Source organism: Bufo bufo, chromosome 2 (assembly GCF_905171765.1).
Source record: "Bufo bufo chromosome 2, aBufBuf1.1, whole genome shotgun sequence".
Lineage (NCBI taxonomy): Eukaryota > Metazoa > Chordata > Amphibia > Anura > Bufonidae > Bufo > Bufo bufo.
In genome coordinates, this window is record NC_053390.1 from 737,042,015 (window position 1) to 737,063,797 (window position 21,783).

The 21,783-nt window shown below is 44.9% G+C and overlaps 1 protein-coding gene across 2 annotated transcripts in view; it reads right to left on the bottom strand.

Moving 5' to 3' along the window:
* SLC30A9 (solute carrier family 30 member 9) overlaps positions 1–21,783 on the bottom strand; it is a 106,383-nt gene that overhangs the window by 59,541 nt on the left and 25,059 nt on the right. Inside the window, exons 3-9 of one of the 2 annotated variants that reach the window (XM_040418928.1) lie at positions 20,757–20,819; positions 16,684–16,783; positions 15,280–15,372; positions 12,070–12,152; positions 10,172–10,230; positions 3,640–3,707; positions 3,361–3,463 (exon numbers count right to left, since the gene is read on the bottom strand). In XM_040418928.1, coding sequence (XP_040274862.1) covers positions 3,361–3,463; positions 3,640–3,707; positions 10,172–10,230; positions 12,070–12,152; positions 15,280–15,372; positions 16,684–16,783; positions 20,757–20,819 — 569 coding nt within the window. Of the gene's footprint in view, positions 1–3,360; positions 3,464–3,639; positions 3,708–10,171; positions 10,231–12,012; positions 12,153–15,279; positions 15,373–16,683; positions 16,784–20,756; positions 20,820–21,783 lie in introns of both variants that reach the window. The other variant, XM_040418927.1, reaches the window with a different exon arrangement.

A 21,783-nucleotide genomic window follows, 5' to 3' on the forward strand; every position in this document is an offset into this window, starting at 1 on the left:
CGGTAAACAAAGGACCAGAAAAGAACCAGGGAAATGAGGAAATATATATATTTTTTTGCATAAAATTTGCTTAGCTTAGTTATATATTGCTGCCCATCAGATTTTCAGTGCTATATATATATTTTTTTCATAACTCGGACAACCCCTTTAAGGAGCGCCTAAAACCATGAATGTTGTGAATTAACCTACTTTCTTGGGGTAGGGCGTTCCAGAGAACCGGTGCAGCTCGAGAGAAGTATTGAAGACAGGAGTAAGAGGTTCTAATTATGGTGGATGTCAGTCGTCATAGGCACAACAGAGAGCACAGGTAGAGTGGTAGACAGAGATGAGGGAGAAGATGTAGGGGGCAGCACTGTGGAGAGCTATGCCGGTGAGAAGGAGCAGTTTGAACTGTATCCTATACTGTATGGGCAACCAGTGCAATGACTGGCACAGGGCGGAGGCATAGGAGTAGCGGTTAGACAGATGAATGCATCAACCAGGATCATCTGTGATAGATTGGAGAGGGGGAGGCCAATTAGTACTGAGTTACCGTAATCAAGACGGGAATGGATTAGGGCAACAATATGTAGCAGAGTTAACAGTCGCACTTGGTGAGTTATCACATCTAGTTAACATGTTATGACTGACTGTTAACTGCTGAATCTGTAGGGATTAAAGAAAAGATCAGTGTCAAACATAACGTGCTGCCTAGGCGTGATGGTGGTGCCGCAAACTGAGATGTAGATATCGGGTTTAGGTAAGTTAGTTCTTGCAGAACCTGCTAAATGAATAGAAATGAAAGTGCAAATGGAAAAAAAACAGATCTCCTGATCTACTTATCAAGGCTACCATCTCTTGGGGTCCTAAGATACAGGTCCCCTCCTTCCTCTGATCAACTCCTTTTCAGGATAGTTTATTATAATGGTGTCAGGGATCTCCATGCCAATGCAAACTGGAGACACCCCAAGATATCATGGTCTAAAAAGACCACATACTATAGAATTCGGAGTTAGCAGATAATAGTCTTAGGGTCCATTCACACGTCCGCAAAATGGGTCCACATCCATTCTGCAATTTTGCGGAACAGGTGCAGACCCATTCATTTTCAATGGGGCCAGAATGTGCTGTCCGCATTTGCGGATCCGCAAAAAAATAGAACATGTCTTATTCTTGTCCACAATTGCGGACAAGAAAAGGCATTTTCTATGAGAGTGCGGTCCGCAAAATGCAGAAGGCACATTGCCGGTGTCCGTCTTTTGCGGATACGCAAAACTCATACGGACGTGTGAATGGACACATACAGTTCTCTTTAACGCATAGGCCGGGAAAAGCTCCCAATGTATATAAAAGTGAGATGTATCCCATGGCCCCCTATTCACCTTTGGAGGTCCAAAGAGTGTCCATTCAATCTGTCTGGTCAGTATGCATGGACACCATTTTTTCAAAAGTATAGGAGAGCGCAGAGGGTCACCACAAAAAAGTAACAATGAGACCCTATATGGGTTACTGTATAGGATCCATAATAGGCCTCTGTTGGATGTATACACCATGAGCATATACCTCAGGTGGAAGACAGAAGATGGTGGAAGTCTCCTCCTTTCTGCTGGCCAACATTTTGGAGAAGCATATGCAACTTATTACTGATGATGACTCTTTGTAGGAGATCATAATCATTTAACCCCTCCATACCACCCGGTATAAACACTTGCTTCCTTATGTATCACACTCTGGGCACACTCTTTGCAGTCTGTACCCCTGAATGTACCATGAAGCATGCAATGCTGCTACTGGATGAATAAAGAGTAATAACATGACATTAATACTAATGCTATTAGTGCAATAGAGCGGCGAGAGCAGCAACAACCTAAACCAGAGACCTCCTGCTTACCATTTGATGAAAAGCAGTGCCACCTAGTGCCAAGACAGAGTAGTTACACTTATGGTAAATCCACTTCTGCAAGATCTCTGCTTGCTTTCATTCATTAGGAATCTTTAATGCTAACTGTTAGTGGATAAATAACGTCTCCTGTTTGTGTAATGGATACACATCTGGAAGCCTTGTTAGATTTTGAATGTGTATGCCCGGCTATGACTTCTGTTAGTCGACAGCTCTCTCTCCTGACTCCATATACATACACATTCAGCTCAGCCAAGCGTGTGTATTCTATGGGGAGAGCGGAGAAAGCCGCTGTCGGACACTTCTGGTGGTGGCTTATCTCCCAGGAGAACCAAAGAATTGGGTGAAAATATATTTATCCAACCGTTCGTTCTTGGCAGGATCTCCAACAATATACTAAAGTGTATGGGGGCCTTTAAGGGGTTGTCTCATGTGGACAAGGTTAATACATGGCACTTAAAGGGTTTCTGTCACCAGAATTAACCCTATTAAAGTGGCTGACATTAGCGATGTGCTAATGTCAGTAGACGGTCCCTAACTCTCCTAATCTTATGCTTATTGATGCCCCCGTTACTGCACAATTTTAACTTTTATGATATGCAAAGCCCTGCCAGCCCTGTGTGCTGGGTAAATCTCGCGCCTGCGCAGTCCCGTTTACCCATCACACAGTGCCGGCAGAAGGCGACGAACGCTGGCCCTGTCAATCAAGGATGGCAGGGCGTGACATGAGGTGGGTGAACGGAGCCTCTAGGAGCAGGAGCAACGCCCCACCGCTCCCAGGGGCTAATTTGCATATCATAAAAGTTGTGCAGTAAGGGGCTTCCATAAGCATAAGAATAGTACAGTTAGGGTCTGCTAAAATTAGCACATCGCTAATGTCAGCCAGTCTAATAGGGTTAATTCTGGTGACAGAAACACTTTAACTAAAGGGGTTTTCCGAGACTTTAATACTGATGACCTATCCTCTGCATAGGTCATCAGTATCTGATAGGTAGGGGTCCAACACCTAGGACCCCTGCCGATCAGCTGTTCCAGAAGGCAGCGGCGCTCGCAGTGGCACCGCGGCTTTCTCTCAGCTTTTCCTTGGCCAGTGACGACCTGTCCATTATAAAAAGCCATCCCATTAAAGAGGTTTTCCAAAGTTTTGCTACTTTAAGCAGGTAAACAATGAAAAGAAGGCTGAGCAGGGACGGTGCACGGCCTTCTCTTCAACCAGCTGATGGGCAGGGATGGCAGGTGTCGGACCCCCGCCGATCTGATATTGAGGACTTATCCTGAGGATGGGTCGTCAATAAAAATATCACATAAAATCTCTTTAATTATATGCTCCTCAGTGACACACTTGCTGAGATCAAATACCCGTTGTATGCGGTGGCCAGGGTTACAGTCAGCTGTTCTGGTAACCCTCGAAGAAGAATTCCCCCCAATAACCTATAAGGATATATCACTTTTAGCAGCATACATTGTCTTCTGCATCTTACCTGGTTGCAAGTGTCGGCTAAGGAGTGAATAGCTTCAGAAAACATACTGGCTGATCCAGTGTACACCCAGGCCAGCAGCTTAAAGAAGAAGTTTAGTCCATTTCTGCATATCAAGGAAATAAAAACAGGAATAAGTCGGGTCCTTGCTTGAATAATGACTAGCAGAATAAATGTATAAGAATAAAACAAGTAGCAGCTTCTTCTCTGGGACCATGTAGAGGATAATACAGTGACAATTACTACAGAAGAGCTTGAGTATAGTATATAAAATATACCTACATGCAAATAGCTACCATCACAACTTTCCCAGGGCCCTTTAAGAACATGGATGCTGTACTTAACCGGGGCTGAAACCATAAAAAATACATCCCGTATTCAGACCATGCATTGCAAGAAACCAAAGCTAAACTGAAATGTCACATCACATAGGTTCACTGGAATAGTTAATACAGCAAACATTTTGATTGGGGACTTGAACAAGATTTTCACTTTCAGACGAGTGAGGTCCAGGCATTGGACTTGCAGGGTGAGTATGCAGCAGCTCCCGTCCTGACCTCCCAGCACTGCCAGGGTTGCATAGCATTATATTGATTTACGATGCTATGTAACCCTTGCAGTTCTGAAATGTTTTGTATAACACCGACAGAATTATGGACACTGCTATACAATACATTCCAGACATCTAAGGCTTACATAGCAGCATAAATCAATATAATGCTATGTGACCCGTTCAGTGCTGGGAGGTCAGGACGGGTGCTGCCGCATACTCACCCTGCAAGTCCAACGAGTGGAACTCGTTCATCTGAAAGTATCCTTTGTCTGTTTTCAGTGGGAGTCTGTCATAGAAATTAATCACCACCAGGTGCCATATTCAACGTCTAGGAGTATCAGATATAGCTACATGCACTTGTCAGGAAGGCAATGTGCACACAGAACAGGATGGGGACATGCCCTCAATTACACCCATTCATAATACACACAAATAACCAGCTGACATATGTCTAAAGGCAACAATGTCACATACCAGATCTGGCTGCTCAGCTCCAAATGCACCTACCTACATACACACAGATCTAGTTTTCTGAACATTAGAACAGTGGAATCCGTACACTACTGACATGTCAATGGTGCACGGGTGTATGGTTTTAAAAGCGCTAAGACCCCTGAACTTCAGGTGCTCGCTCTGCATTTTCCAGAAGTCCTATTGAAATGAATGGGAAATGAACCGCTCCATTGACTTCTATGGAGCTGATGGAAATAGTCGAGCAGCTATTCTCTGGTGGTAGTGCATGCACCGTGCGCCCTCCTTCACTTTGAGGGCTCCGTTCTAAAGATAGGTACTGCCCCAGAGGTAGGACCCAGAACCTATCAGAGACTGGGGAATAGCGATATGCCCCCAAAGTCTGAGATGAGACAATACCTTTAAAAGGGTTGTCTCATCAGAGACAATGGGGGCATATCGCTAAGATATGCCCCCATTGTGTTATAGGTGTGGGTCCCACGGCGGGAACCCGCACCTATATCGAGAACGGAGCCCCGAAAGCGTTGGAGGGCACACTGCGCATGCGCAGCCGCCCTCCATTAATTTTCTATGGGGCTGCCGAAAATAGCCGAGCATTGGCTCGGCTATTTCCATCGTGCCCATAGAAGTGAATAGAAGCGGTGGCCAGTCATGTGCGGTGCGCTCCTGTTCACTTCAGTGGGGAGAGCGCTTGGTGGTGGCCGGACCGGAGTTCTCCAGCCACCACCTTGCGGGCCTCCGTTCCCGATATATTATTGTAATGGAAGAGCTTTTGCAGATCCATGATGGATCCGCAAAAAACACTAATGTGAAAGTAGCCTAAAAGGGGTTGTCTTATCACAGACAATGTCGGGCATATCGCTAGGATATGCCCCCATTGTCTTATAGGTGCAGGGTCAACCGCTGGGACTCGCACCTATAAAGACAATGAGGGCATATCCTAGCGATATGACCCACATTGTCTGTGATGAGACAATCCCTTTTAGGCTACTTTCACATTAGCGTTTTTTGCGGATCCGTCATGGATCTGCAAAAACGCTTCAGTTACAATAATACAACCGCATGCATCCATCATGAATGTATCCGGTTGTATTATGTTTTCTATAGCCATGACGGACAAAAAAAAAGCTACATGCAGCGTTTTGGTGTCCACCTCCAGACCGGAATGGTGACTGAATGGAGGAAAACTGATGCATTCTGAGCGGATCCTTTTCCATTTAGAATGCATTAGGGCAAAACTGATCTGTTTTGGACCGCTTTTCAGAGCCCTGGACGGATCTGAGAAACGGAAAGCCAAAACGCTAGTGTGAAAGTAACCTAAGCCACAAAAACAGTATAATAAGTAAATTATATTGCAAAAATGAATTTTGAACCATTTAGAATAGTTTAAAATAAACTTAACGGGGTTCTCCAGGAATTAGGAAAATTAAAATACTTAAAAGTTTACTTTATTATACGTATGTTCCCAAATACATTTCATTAGTTAAAATGTCTCATTTTGTGTGGGGAGCAATCATTAGGAGAAATAAAATGGCTGAAGTACACACAAAACCTGTCCTAATCTCACAGGTCAAGTTACTTCACAACACTGAGCTAAAGAGCTGCCTCATCCTCCTCTCTACTCTGCTCGTCAGGGATTATGGTCCTGAATACAACCGATAAGATTTTCAGCTGAACCTGAGGAATGGAGACTTGACGTAGGTGGGGATGTGGCTGATGATCAGCAGCACTTGTATGCAGTCTCCATTACCACAGCCTGTCCGACCCCTATGTACTTCGTCTCCTCATAAACATTCCTACAGAGATTCAGCTAAAGGTCCTTTCAGCTGTATTCAGGATCATAATCCCTGACAAATATGAGAGGAGGATGAGGCAGCTTCTAAAGTAACTTGCCCTGTTGTGTGATTAGGACAGGTTTTGTATGAACTAATAGGACGGCGGCCATTTTATTTCTCCTAATGATTGCTCCCCAGGCAAAATGAGCCATTATAACTAATGAAAAGTATTTGGGTATATATTTATAATAAGGTATTTTCATTTTCTTAATTCCCGGAGAACCCCTTTAAGAAAAAGGTTAGTTACTCTTTAGTTAGCCTGAGAAATGTAACACTAGTCGGGTCTCATTTAAAGGGAGTCTGTCACCAGGAAATTCACCATTAACCCATTCACAATGCCTTGTAGGGCTAGCTCAGCACAATGTAATGATACCTTTCACTTAGCGATCTTCATTCTGGAGAAAAAGTACTTTTAATTGATATGTGAATGAGCAGTAGGGGGCCATTCACACGTTCGCAAGTGTTTTGTGGTCCACAAATTGCGGATCCGCAAAACACGGACACTGGCCATGTGTGTTCCGCATTTTGCGAACCGCACATGGCCGGCACTATAATGGAAATGGCTTTTCTTGTCTGTGTCTGCGGACAAGAATAGGACATGTTCTATTTTTTTGCGTGGCCGCGGAACGGAAGAGCGGATGCGGAAAGCAAACTGTGTGCTGTCCACATCTTTTGCAGCCCCTTTGAAAATGAATGGGTCCGCACCCGTTCCGCAAAATTGCGGAACGGATGCGGACGCGTGAAAGGACCCTTAAATGCACCAAGGGCAGCGCAAGACATTCGGCGCACCCTTGCTCCAGTGCCTGCTTTAACAGTGAATTTGATGGCGACAGAATTCCCAGAGAGCGCAGACTTGATTCCCTTAGCACTGCAAACAATAAATGAGTTTTACTTCTAGAAAATCAATAACTGTGATTTATGGCTTCATTATTACACAATATCTCAGGTCATTACCCTAAACTTCTATTACAAGAGAAATAGCGAGACATTAGACATTTCATTTGTGCCTCTAATAGCCTGCATTACCAATGATACCAGCTCTTTAAATGAAGTCTGGGGCTGATACACAGGTTAACGACAGGTTAATGCTGTATAAAACTTGTATCCTAAGAAAAGGGCACTGAGGATACAGGCACAGGCACAGATGGAGAACACCTTCTCAGTCTGGCACATCCACACACTGTGCCGCAACGAGTGCAATTATCACTAGTACGAAAAAGGGTCCGATGCTCAAAGGCCCAGCCGAGTCTTCTCAGCCATTCAGCAGCCCCAGGGCACATGTCCGCATCATAAATGGCAAATACCACAGGATAGTCACTGGACTCCAGGGGTGCCACTATTTACAGCCCCCATTCTCATGGACAGTAACACAGCTGATCGTCTGCCTGTGCGATCGACTGTGTTTCGGACTGCTGGGCCACAGGATGAAAGCTCCTGCACTCTAGCGGTCAATGACAGGTAGGCCAGGGCTACACAACGACATTTTTCGCAGCAAAATAGTAATAATGTCAATGGTGTCACATTGCAAAATGCTTCGACTGCGGGCGACAGTCGCACAAAAATCCATTGGATTTTTGTGTCACTGTCACATGTTGCAATGCGACACCATTGTCTAGCATTACGAAAAAAGTTACGATAGTTGTACCCTTTTTGTGTCCTGTAGCCGTACCCTAAGGCTAGGTCTACACGACGACATTTGTCGCGCGACATTTTGTTGCACCAATGTCGCGCGACAATTTTTATAATGGCAGTCTATGGTGTCTCACTGCAACATGCTGCGACTGCGACGCAACAGTCGCAGAAAAATCCATCTCAAATGTCGTCGTGTAGACCTAGCCTTAAGGGCAGTGAATAGAGGAGCAGCTATGAAGCTATTGGACCCAGGGGTCACGTGATTGCCAGGTATCTCAGGCAGAGGATGCTCCAGTGGGGAGAAGAAGAAAAAAAAAAAGGGCCAGTGTCCCCCCAGGGGGTTTTGACCTCTTGGGAGAGCTATGTGCGAAAAAGGTGTGTAAAAATAAGTCAAACATAATAAAATAAACATAAAAACTCCAATGTCCTTATCCACACTTGGGAGATATATTATCTGTCAAAATAAATGTAAAAAATAATTTAAAAAAAAGTATAATAAAATACAAAAAATAAAAACGTCCGCGGCAACCAAAACCAATGTCATTATCACCTCAGTCACATGAAACTATACATATACATCAAAACGAGCGACACAAAATAGGATACACATTTTAATAGTTTATTTTGGGGTCAGTTTGCATATTTAAATAATAAGGAGCTAAAGTTTGAAACAATTAAATTTTTTAGATTTTTTTTGCACAATTTTCCCCAAATAAAATAAAAAGCGCCCAAAAAATTACAAAAGCCCTATGTGTCACACAAAAAAGAAAAAGTTACAGCCAGTAAACAAAAAAAAGTGCTAAAACCTAAATATAGACCTGGTCATTAACCCCTTCCTGACATGGCGATTTTCCATTTTTGCATTTTCATTTTTTAACTCCCTGACTGCCCAGAGCCATAACATTTTTATTTTTCCGTTCACATAGCCGTATGGGGGCTTGTTTTTGGTGTAACCAGCTGCACTTTCTAATGGCACCATTTAATATTGCATAGGATGTAGAGGTAAGCTGGAAATAAATTCCAAACGTGGTGGAATTGTATAAAAAATACAATTCAACCACAGTTTTATTGATTTTGTTTTTACTACATTCACAGTGCGGTAAAACCAACCTGTTCATTTCATACTTTGGATCAGTACGATTACAACAATACCATTTATAGTTTTTCTTGTGTTTTAATACTGAAATAAAAATAATAACTTTGGAAAAAATTCATTTTTTCTTTTCATCTTCAAAATCGGACTCCTATAACTTTTTTTTTTTTATATAGTTCTGTCTATGTAGGGGGGGCCGTTACCCCAGCACCTTAACCAATCTCAGCCAGGCAGAGGTGTTCCCGCCCAATGCTTCCGGGTTTTTTGCCTTTCACATGTCACATTTGACCACGACATCTGAGGTGTTAAATGTCCACTATCAGCATTACCACCGATTGCAGACATTAGCCCTGGGTGTCTCCTGTGAGAAATAGCAGGCACCTGGTAGGTATGGCACTCACGCCGCTCCGAAGCGGGTGCCATCTTTAAAGACCCGCCATGTCAAGAAGGGGTTAAAGGCAGCCTATTATCATGAACATGCGAAATAATCTGCAGGCAGCGTTTTATAGAGCAGGAGGAGCTGAGCCAACTGATAAATAGTTTTACAGTTAAAGTTTCAGTATAACTTATAATTTATACATTTCAATTCCAGCTCATTCTGGGCTTTAAAATCCAGGAGGCGATCCTATCAGTGATTGACAGCTATCTCTGTATACACAGTCAGAGGGCAGGCTATCAGTCACTGATTGAAGTCCAGGAGGCGGTCCCATCAGTGATTGACAGCTATCTCTGCTCAGCTCCTCCTGCTCTAGAACATACCACCTGCAGCTCAGACACCATCTTCAACATGACAGGTTCCCTTTAAAGCATGGAGAAGATGGTCACCCTCACTGACATCCATTAGGGGTCTGTCATCATGATCCGTTTAATGTACGTGCTGAGGCATATATGCCAAACTTGTGCTGCTGAAAGATGCCATTCAATGCATCCCCCCCTCCCTCATAGGGTCACACTGTAAAAAAAATGCATACGTGTTTTACTGGATACAGTAATATGGAGTAATGTGGCCTACTACTCTAGTCCATACTGTTTTTTTTATCTTGCAGTACACTGACACATACCGACCAGATGGAGATCAATAGGGTACTTTTTGGTCTCTGACCGGCTAACGTAACCCTCCGGACAGATTTAGCATGTACGTTGGGAGTGTTCCCGGCACACATGCTAAACACACATTAAAAGCATGAAGCGAACAGAGCCGAAAAATAACAGTTAAAAAAATATCCATACCTTTGTATTTCCTAGAAAATCTTTGTATTCTTTTAATAATTTCTGATTTCTAAATAAATCTAAATAAGACAAGAAGAAACAGACATTCAGTAAGATGCGTCACACTGTCCGGGTGTCCAGGAGCCAAATCTTGGACGCTGTTCACATTACCTTCTGAAGCTTCCATAGGGGTTTCCTTCTGCTTTCTTGTGGGAAAGCCATGGATATTATATATTACACATATTAACCAAACTAATCATTAAAAGTGTTTTTTCCAAGACTTTATAACGGAAGACCTATCCTCTGCATAGGTCATTAGTATGTGATCGGTGGGGGTCCGGCAACCGAACCCCTCGCCGATCAGCTGTTTGAGCGCTGCGGCATTCTCCGTGCTTACTAAGTACAGCGCAATACATTGTATAGCGGCTGTACTTAGCATTACAGCCCAGGCCTATTCACTTCTATGGGGCTGAGCTGCACCTAGGCCATGTGACCGATGAATGTGATGTCACTGGCCTAGGAAAAGCTAAGGCTGGGTTCACACTTGAGCGTTTTACAGCGCGTTCAAAAGCGCTTTAAAACGCTCAACACATGAAATCCAATGCTTCCCTATGGCCCTGGTTCTCACTTGAGCGTTTTACAGCGCGTTTGAACGTGCTGAAAAACGCCCTACGCTCAAAAAAGTTCTTGAGCTTCTTTGGGGCGTTTTGTCGCGCGTTTGCAGCCATAGGACACTGCTGTTAAGCGCGTAATACGCGCGTTTACTATGGACAAAAACGCGCGACACAAACGCGCATATCAAATATGCTCAGGTCTGAACCCAGCCTAAGAGAAGGCCAGAAGACTGCGAGCACTGCTGCCTTCTCAAATAGCTGATTGGCGGGTCCTGGGTGTCGGACCCCCATCGATCAGATACTGATAACCTACCCGTTTAAGGCTACTTTCACACTAGCGTTCGGGGTTCCGCTTGTGAGTTCCGTTTGAAGGCTCTCACAAGCGGCCCCGAACGGATCCGTACTGCCCTAATGCATTCTGAGTGGATGCGGATCCGCTCAGAATGCCTCAGTCTGACACCGTTTGACCTCCATTCCGCTCAGCAGGCGGACACCCGAACGCAGCTTGCAGCGTTCGGGTGTCCGCCTGGCCGTGCGGAGCCAAACGGATCCGTCCAGACTTACAATGTAAGTCAATGGGGACGGATCCGTTTGAAGTTGACACAATATGGTGCAATTTCAAACGGATCCGTCCCCCATTGACTTTCAATGCAAAGTCAGGACGGATCCGTCTGACTAACTTTCAGACTTAGAATTTTTTCTGAAAGATAATGCAGACGGATCTGTTCTGAACGGATCGAAACGTTTGCATTATAGGAGCGGATCCGTCTGTGCAAACACCAGACGGATCCGCTCCGAACGCAAGTGTGAAAGTAGCCTAAGATGCCAGATCACCCGCCACACACACTACCGCTCCACTGAAAGCCTATGGTACCGTTAAGCGCTGTACTAAGCCATCTCTGGCAGTCCCATAGACTTTAAATGGAACAGCAGTGTTTATACTCGACCACCGCTCCAGGACCCCTGTTCTTATGATCAGTGGTGTTCCCAGCAGTCGGCCCCCCATAGATCTAACAGTTATGCCCTATCCTGCGGATAACTTATGGCTAATAGAAAACCCCTTTTAAACAGCAATTTACAATTCCTAGTAGTAAACCTACAGATGTACATACAGCACTGAACCACAGTAACTGAATAACCTGCACACCGCAGCCTCACTTTCATTTACTTCACTTATACTGCCATCTGTTGGCCAAATTTATGTAATGCAATATCAGATAGTAATACTGGAAAGGTATGATAAGTTACCATCATGGCGGCCAGGGGTCATGGTAACACCAGCTCCATCTGTATATAGCCACTCACTTTCTTTGTAAGCAATCTCCTCTTCTTTCCTTAACTTCCGTTCCCTGAAAATGGCTTCAGGGCTCCCCCAAACTTCCAAAGCTCTGTGAAAAGAATCCGCCATTGTTAGACTCCTATCTTCATGAGTGTACATCACTGCTGGATACAGAGTGTCTCCTCGCCATCTCCTCAAGTGTACAGAAGGATTTTCAGCTTACTTAATTCTTAAAAGCAAACACCATACTGCAAATTGTAGACATGAGGGGATCTGCCAGGTTTTCTGGCATGTCCGTTTGACTAAATTCTTGCATCGCAGCTGGAATTACATTGTACGAAACTCTAAATGATGACATTCCTCTGTTATTCCTCCTGGAAACATAAGTAAATGCACGACTGGAAGTTACCATATCACCTGTGAGCAGGACGTGTCCTTGCAGTTTGACACAGAAAGTAACTGCACAACGTGAAATAGGCAAGCCCAGCTGAAGCTACACTATGGCTCGTAAAAAAGGCCATAAAATGAATGCAATGGGAAAACACCAGAAAAATGCTACATTCAGGGCATGCTACAAAGGGAGCAAAAACTGTAGGAAACTAGGAGTTTTATAATTTCCTATTGGCCAACATGTAACATCTGGCTTCCAAAAAAAAGCATTTTTGCAAAAAGTGTGAAACCATAAATAAGTGAGAGTCAATTTATTTAACGACTATCAAACAAAAATGTTGTCATGTCATATATTTGTCGGTTCAATAAAAATTCCCAATATTTGAATGGGATTTTCCAGGAATGCACAACTATGATCCATCCCTGGAAGCCCTAATCAGAATGCCGAGGTGGCATCACTCACTGGGTCACCACAGCCCCTTGTGTTTCCGGGTACAGCAGTGCACGTACACAGGTAGTAGTGCCTGAAACTGCAGGTCAGCCACCACCATTCTGCGGGGATCACTGAGTATTCCCAGAAAATCACTGACTATAAAACCTTTAAAGGGGTTTCCTAGATTTTAGTACAGATGGCCTCTCCTGAAGATAGGCCATCGCTATCAATGGCGGTGGTCCGAAACCTCGCACCTGTTCTACACAGCTGCAAATGGAGCTGGTTACTGACTTGAACGGGAACAGTGCTGCACTAACCAGCTCCGGATGGAGTTGTAGTTCCAGCGCTGGAGCTGCTGCAGAACAGCTGACCGGCCGGGGAGCAGGGTGCACATCAGAGCCGCTCAGATATTGATGGCCTTTCCTGAGGATAGTAAAATCCTGGACAACCCCTATAAAAGGTCTTATACATTATCCATAAATGTACAGAATCTGTCATCTCCAAACATAACCATATGCAGAAATCTTCAACGAGGTCCTGTCACCACTCCTGGCAAATCTGTTTTAGTAATATTGCATTCTCATTAAAGGGGATGTTCACCTTTATCACAGACCTCACAGCATGGATAATCACACTTACCTGATCCCTACCACTGGGCTCCGGCTCCATCGCTGCCCCGCAGGTCCCAGCTGTACCCGCATCAACATCTGCTTTGACGCTGGGTCACATAAGCATTGCAGCAGTGGAGTGTCATGTGACCCAGTGACATGTTGCACAGGGACTCGTCACTGCTGCAGCCAGTCATTGGCTCCAGCAGTCACCTGATCCAACCACAAACCGGATGCTGAAACAGGAGACCTGGGACCTGCAGAGCTGGCAGGCCAGCAATGGAGCCGGAACACAGTGACGGGGATTAGAGGGTCTGGTCAAGCCATCAGGTCTGTACACAAGGTCACTGCATTGTGTATGGAGGGGAGGGGGGACAGTGACTACATAGTATATAGTCAACATAGATATGGCTGTAATATAGCTTAGATAGATATAGGTGTCATATTTGACACCTTTATGTATCTAAGCTGATACATATATTTATCTAAGCTATATTAGATACATAGAGCTTAGATACACAGAGATGCCACAGAGCTTAGATACACAGAGATGCCACAGAGCTTAGATACACAGAGCTACCACAGAGCTTAGATACACAGAGCTGCCACAGAGCTTAGATACACAGAGCTGCCACAGAGCTTAGATACATAGAGCTTATAAAAAAAAACACAGAGCTGCCATAGAGCTTAGATACACAGAGCTGCCACAGAGCTTAGATACACAGAGCTGCCAAAGAGGTTAGATACATAGACCTTAGATACACAGAGCTGCCATAGAGGTTAGATACATAGAGCTTAGATACACAGAGCTGCCATAGAGCTTAGATACACAGAGCTGCCAAAGAGGTTAGATACATAGAGCTTAGATACACAGAGCTGCCACAGAGCTTAGATACACAGAGCCTGTGTTTCTACAATGTGACAGGACGATCTTTCTGTGAGCTAGGAGATGATCATGCGACTGTTTTTTTTATTTTTTATGCAAAGTTAGGATGTGCAGAGCAGGGTGAGGGGAAGGTCAGATTGTTCACGCCCACAAATATTCATGAGGGAGGGCTCACGCTTTGTTGTTATACGCCCCCTCAGCATGTAAACACAGCAATAACAGAACCATGAAAAGGTATGGGTTTCTCTCTTAAGAAATCAAGCTTAACTAATGTATATGTATGTCCTGATGAGTTTTATAAGTTTTTTATATTTTTTTCCATAACTCGGATAACCCCTTTAAGGCATTTTAACCCCTTAGTGATGCAACTAATGTGTGTGGGGTGCAATACTTTTTTGATGCCATGATCTGGACGTTGGTAAATATCTGGGTTGTGACATCAATGAAAGGCCTAACTAGGTGCAAAGGGATCATTAGATAAGCTCATCTTCTAACCACTTTTCTGGAGATAAGACCTTCATATGTAACAGAGAGCAAGTATGCTTTTTGATTGATGGGGATGTGGTCATCTACAGTTACAAAGGGAGAGGAAATCTTTCCTGTTTCTGAAGCCTGGGTGAATAGGTGGGGGGGCTGCTTCTACCTGCTATAACGCAGGCTTGACAGCAGCTAAAGATATGAGTCAGGTATTAGCTGCAGGTCTCATTCCCAAACTGGTTTCTTAAGGATGTATCTCTGGCTATATGGCAGCTAGCATGACAATCTTATTCTTTTTTTAAAGCGTAGATTGTCAGTGCAGAATCTAGCCTAAGAAAGTGCCCACAGATGCAGCCACAAACCGTATTATCCTTTTCTGCTTGAACCCTGCTAGCTGATCAGTTGGGGGTGAACACAGTTGCTCCTACACACATGTACTTACTTTGCTTCTACATCTGATCTTAAGAACACAGTAAATGATTCACTGTCGTCATGTGGACTTCTTCGTCTAATCTTCCGTAGCGACTCCAGGTCACTGATGTAACAATTAGAAATAATGGTGTTAAGGCGGATAAACTGGATTTCTCTTGGACAGAACATAATTAAAATGGAAGCTAATCTTGTATTAACACAGCTTTTCCATTTCTAACTGTACAGTCCAAGCACCACCATATCAATTATATCCGTCTTCACTGCTGCCTCAGCTGAGACTACATGGACATTCACCTTCAATTTAGGCTCCATTCATTTCTATGGGGCAGCACGATGTGCTGCCCGGACACGGAATTGCGGACCCGCACAAAAATATAACATGTCCTATTCTTGTCCGCAATTGCAGACAAGAACAGGCATATTCTATTAGTGCCGGCGATGTGCGGTCCGCAAAATGCGGAACGCACATTGCCGCTGTCTGTGTTTTGCGGATCCGCAAAACACGTTGCGGACGTGTGAATGGAGCCTTATGCGACTTTTATGGCACCTAACATTCTGCATCAGTGTACCGAGACGGTCAATTCTCACAACAGACCCTGTGCCCCATCACAGCACATTGGGTGTTATGTGAAGGTGCTGAATGTACGTTCCCAGACCAGTAATCTGTGTAGATCAAATTAAGTGCGCTGGAGTTTTGATCTACCCTAATTTCATATAGGCATGTAAAAGGGATATCCCATCACAAACACCCATCCCATATTCTCAGGATAGCGGATAAGTGTCTGTTTGGAGGGGACCCAACAGCTGTTGCCCCTGCGTGTCACAAGAATGGGTGGCCCAGTGTTCACCCATTTGAATGGAGGAGTCCTCACGCGTGCGCACTGATTCTCCATTCAACTCTATGGGATGTAAGATACTGACGGGTGGATACAGCCGAGTACAAGAGCTATCTCCAGCAGTCCCACAGAGCTGAATGGAGAGGCACCGAACATGCATGAGCACAGCTACATTTAAATGGGGTATCATGGGGTTTCCGTTCTTGCGATCAGCAGGGGTCAAACCGCTTGGGACCCAATGTCGATTTAAGTGTTTGTCATGGGACAACCCCTTTAACTGGCTTACAAAAACAGCACCACACCAGTCAAAGAGGCGTCTCTGATACTGAATATTGTCTCTACTGAATTGAATGGAGCAAAGATCAAATTCACAACCTATGGCCAGGTGTGGTGCCATTTTTGGAAGAAGGCAGCCATGCTTTTCTTATCTTGGGCAACCCCTTGAAGCTCTGGCATTGCTTGATGATTTCCTCTGATTTCTTGAGTGACCAGTCTCTATGGTGGCACGCTCCTATAATATATGGACACTCATTTCTTTGATTCCGCAAACAAGGACTTTATGAAAAACAGAGGAATACCTGGGTTTAAGGCAGAATTCATTCATTGCTCGTACTCCGGTAACAAAGTTATTTTTCATGTACTTGCTTCCATATTCTCTCTTTTTCAGCACCGCTTTAACTGTAAAATATATCCAAGCACAGGCAAAGGCTATAAACAGGTCACATTCGTTGCAGGACATACGGTTATCAAAATGTTCTCATGGTATATAGTTGTCCGTTCAGCAAAACTTTCTGAAATCTTTAAAGGGGGTTATCCAAGACCTATAATGCCCCACCATATGCCTGGGCCCCTCACACAGATAGTACTTGCCTAGTTCCCTGGCTCCTGCATCGCTTATGCCAGCACGGCCGCAGCTGCATCTTCCCGTCGCACGGATGAAAACATATGACAGTGAGGGTCAGCCAATAGCAGGCCGCGAAGGGAACAAGCCTTTCGAGCGTCACCCCCTTCCGGCCAGTAATGTCCCCCGAGTGCCCCCCATATGGCCAGTAATGTCCCCCCAATACCCCCCATATGGCCAGTAATGTCCCCCCAGTGCCCCCCATATGGCCAGTAATGTCCCCCCAGTGCCCCCCATATGGCCAGTAATGTCCCACCAGTGCGCCCCTTATGGCCATCTAATGTCCCCCCAGTGCCCCCCTTATGGCCAGTAATGTCCCCCCAGTGCCCCCCTTATGGCCAGTAATGTCCCCCCAGTTCCCCCCTTATGGCCAGTAATGTCCCCCCAGTGCCCCCCTTATGGCCAGTAATGTCCCCCCAGTGCCCCCCTTATGGCCAGTAATGTCCCCACAGTGCCCCCCATATGGCCAGTAATGTCCCCCCATACGGCCAGTAATGTCCCCCCATATGGCCAGTAATGTATGTCCCCCCCAGTGCCCCCCATATGGCCAGTAATGCATGTCTCCCCCAGTGCCCCCCATATGCCAGTAATGTATGTCCCCCCAATGCCCCCCATATGGCCAGTAATGTATGTCCCCCCCAGTGCCCCCCATATGGCCAGTAATGTATGTCCCCCCCAGTGCCCCCCATATGGCCAGTAATGTATGTTCCCCAGTGCCCCCCATATGGCCAGTAAGGTCCCCCCAGTGCCCCCCCTTATGACCAGTAATGTTGGCACAAAAAAAGCTAAAACCTTATATCCACCTGTGTCGTTTCGCTGGTGCTCACTAGCACCTGGTACGGTCTGGGATGGTGCTAAGCAGACACCCAGCACAGGCGGGAGTGATGACATCATCAAGCCAGCCTGCGCTGGGATTTCACTACCTCAGACCTGTACCCTATGACAGTGTAGGTGATCGGCGGCCGGGCAAGGAATTATTGTCTCCCGTGCCCCCGCCGCAATATTCAGCTACAGCGAGGCAACCCTGTCGCAAATGGCTACAAGGCTAAAAAGTCTTGTCACAATTTTCAAATTTTAAGGCACATTGGAGACTGTTTTGGTCACCATCTGGAGCGCTGATTATAGGTCTTGGATAACCCCGTTAAAGGGTTTTCCAAGAATGCACATGGCCTATACCTGGAACACCCAGCATCATTACCATTAGGCCTATTGCACACGGCCGTATGGCTTTTTCAGTGTTTTGCGGTCCGTTTTTCACGGATCCGTTGTTCCGTTTCCGTTGTGTTTCCGTTTTTGTTCCGTTTTTCCGTATGGCATATACAGTATACAGTAATTACATAGATAAAATTGGGCTGGGCATAACATTTTCAATAGATGGTTTAGCAAAAAACGGAACGGAAACGGAAGACATACGGATGCATTTCCGTATGTGTTCCGTTTTTTTTTTGCGGACCCATTGACTTGAATGGAGCCACGGAACGTGATTTGCGGGCAATAATAGGACATGTTCTATGTTAAAACGGAACGGAAAAACGGAAATACGGAAATGGAATGCATACGGAGTACATTCCGTTTTTTTTGCGGACCCATTGAAATGAATGGTTCCGTATACGGACCGTATACGGAACACAAAAAACGGCCAGTAAACGGGAAAAAAAAACGGCCGTGTGCAGGAGGCCTTAGGCTGTGTCACTCACCATAACACTACAGTCCCCTAAATGTTTCTCCAACATAGTGGGGGAGGGATATTTTGATGGTTACTAATTTTTCACAGAACTTTGCATACATCAATAGTATAGACAAACATAAGAACCTTTGTAATATATTAGATCTGAGAAAAATGCCTCTTTCTACTCTATCAGTTCTTTTCCTGACCAGACACACTATATCTCACTCCAAGTGCCTTATTCACATCAATGCTGCGCAGAACTTCTCTATAATGTCCAAGATCAGGGATGCCCAACCTGCAGCCCTCCAGATCTTGCAAAACTACAACTCCCAGCATGCCTGGACAGCCTACAGCAGGCCATAGTGGGAGTTGTAGTTTTACAACAGTTGTAGGGTCGCAGGTTGAGCATCCCTGTCCTAGATGGAGATTCTGGGTGATTCTGAGTTAAAGAGAATTAGGAAGCAGAAACTCCTGTTTTCTCCCTGTGTAGTCTATAGGAGACATGAGAGCAGCTAGTCTTCACTCACTAGCTCAGGGACTACTGAGAATTAGAGATAGAGCCTGTAAAGGAGAAACTGACAAAAAATGCCAGCTATAAGTCATCTAATGGGCAGATTGCTATTACTCATGTAAACACATGGTACTCAAACATGTAGCTAGGTACACTTTAAGTATATATTTTGCTAAACTGTATTGAAGTTGCTTTAAAGGGATTTCTACAGTAACTCACACTCCACAGGATAAACATCTGATCTCTGGGGGTGGTCCGACCACTGTAGGCCCTGGATTTCCCGTATGAGAATGGAGCAGTAGTGCAAATGCGTGACCAATGCTCCATTCACGCTCTGGTACGGTTGAGTATGGCACTGGTGGCTCTTTCCGCCAGTGGATAGGGTATGTGGATTTTGTGGGAAACGTCCTTTAATATACATATGATGGTAATTCTTCTTTAGGAGCAAAAAGGACAAAAATAGCAAAAATATATATTTAATCACTCAGGAAAGCACTGATAAATTGTCATATCTATATAAATAACACATGTCAGCATAGACAAAGGCAGAAAAAAGGATTCATACATTGGCCACTGGGGTCTGTTTCACAGGGGATGTGGTGTTTTTGTGGGAAGAAACAGATACTCTGCAAGGTTATTCTTGCCTTCAAAAACACCCAAAATTAGTTGGAAACCTCGATGGACCTCATTATGGGTCTATGGGATGCATCAGGTTTCATTGGGATCAGTGTAAAAACATATCTAAGTGTCAGGGATCCATCAGGAAAGAAAGTCGTGGCACTAGTGTGAACAGAGCCTAAGGCTGCGTTCACACGAGCGTGTCCGGATTAGTTCCGGATGCGTCCCGGTGTGTTGCGGCAAACCCGCGCGAGTAGGAATGCAATTGCAGTCAGTTTTGACTGCGATTGCGTTCCGATGTTCAGTTTTTATCGTGCGTGTGCAATGTGTTTTGCACGCGCGTGATAAAAAACCGACTGTGGTACCCAGACCCGAACTTCTTCACCGCGGTGATGGACCATGTGATTGGAGCATGTGATCTGACGTCACCAAAGGTCCTTTAGCCCATAGTTCATCTTTTGAGAAGTAAAGAAGAGACCGGGACTTACGCGAACAAACGGAGAAGGTGAGTTTATTTTTTTTATTTTTTTTAACCCTCAACTGATCACCTACTAAGCATTCTGTTTTCAGAATGCTATTATTTTCCCTTATAACCATGTTATAAGGGAAAATAATACAGTGAATAGACTGTCACCTAGCAACCATGCGTGAAAATCGCACAGCATCCGCACTTGCTTGCGGATGCTTGCGATTTTTACGCAACCCCATTCACTTCTATGGGGCCTGCGTTGCGTGAAAAACGCAGAATATAGAGCATGCTGCGATTTTCACGCAACGCACAAGTGACGCGTGAAAATCACCGCTCATCTGAACAGCCCCATAGAAATGAATGGGTCAGGATTCAGTGCGGGTGCAATACGTTCACCTACCGCATTGCACCCGCGCAGAATACTCGCCCGTGTGAACGCAGCCTAACACGGAAAAAATGACTGTAGTAAAACTGACCACAAACCTTTTACTTGAATAGGGTCTGTGAGTAAAGTGCTTCTAGGTTCCGATTTGCCAGGATCCAGTCCTGATAGACACAAGAAATCAGTTAGCAAACCTTCTCCAAAATATACATTCTCATCACTGTTTTCTCAAATTGCATTACTTTTATTGTAGGTTTATCCACAAAACTTACATTTTTTTGTTATTTCTAAGAATAAATATTTTTAATGTGACCAGAAAAGTGAAGCAAATATTGCCGATCAGACTGCAATGCAAAAGTTAAAAAAATAATTTCATGTTTTTGTTCACAATAAAATTATATTTCCCCAATGTAAATTTGGCTTATTTGCCCAAATATCACCTCATATGAAAAATTATCCATTTGTATCAAGAACGGAAATTTTGGTACGAATGGAGCAACTTACTTTACAGACACAGAATCTTATTAGTTGTAAATTGAGCCATGTGTAAGGGTGCATTCACACGATCGTGCCGTGTTTTGCGGTCCGCAAATTGCAGATCCGCAAGACACTGATACCAGCCGCGTGTGTCCGCATTTTGCGGAACACACAGGGCCGGCGCTATATAGAAAATGCCAATTCTTGTCCCTTTGGATCAATACAAGAACAGAAACTTTAGTACGAGTGGAGCAACTTACTTTACAGACACAGAATCTCATTCAGGTGTCGCCTGTGTGCGGACAACAAGGTGTCGCCTGTGTGCGGACAACAAGGTGTCGCCTGTGTGCGGACAACAAGGTGTCGCCTGTGTGCGGACAACAAGGTGTCGCCTGTGTGCGGACAACAAGGTGTCGCCTGTGTGCGGACAACAAGGTGTCGCCTGTGTGCGCACAACAAGGTGTCGCCTGTGTGCGCACAACAAGGTGTCGCCTGTGTGCGCACAACAAGGTGTCGCCTGTGTGCGGACAACAAGGTGTCGCCTGTGTGCGGACAACAAGGTGTCGCCTGTGTGCGGACAACAAGGTGTCGCCTGTGTGCGGACAACAAGGTGTCGCCTGTGTGCGGACAACAAGGTGTCGCCTGTGTGCG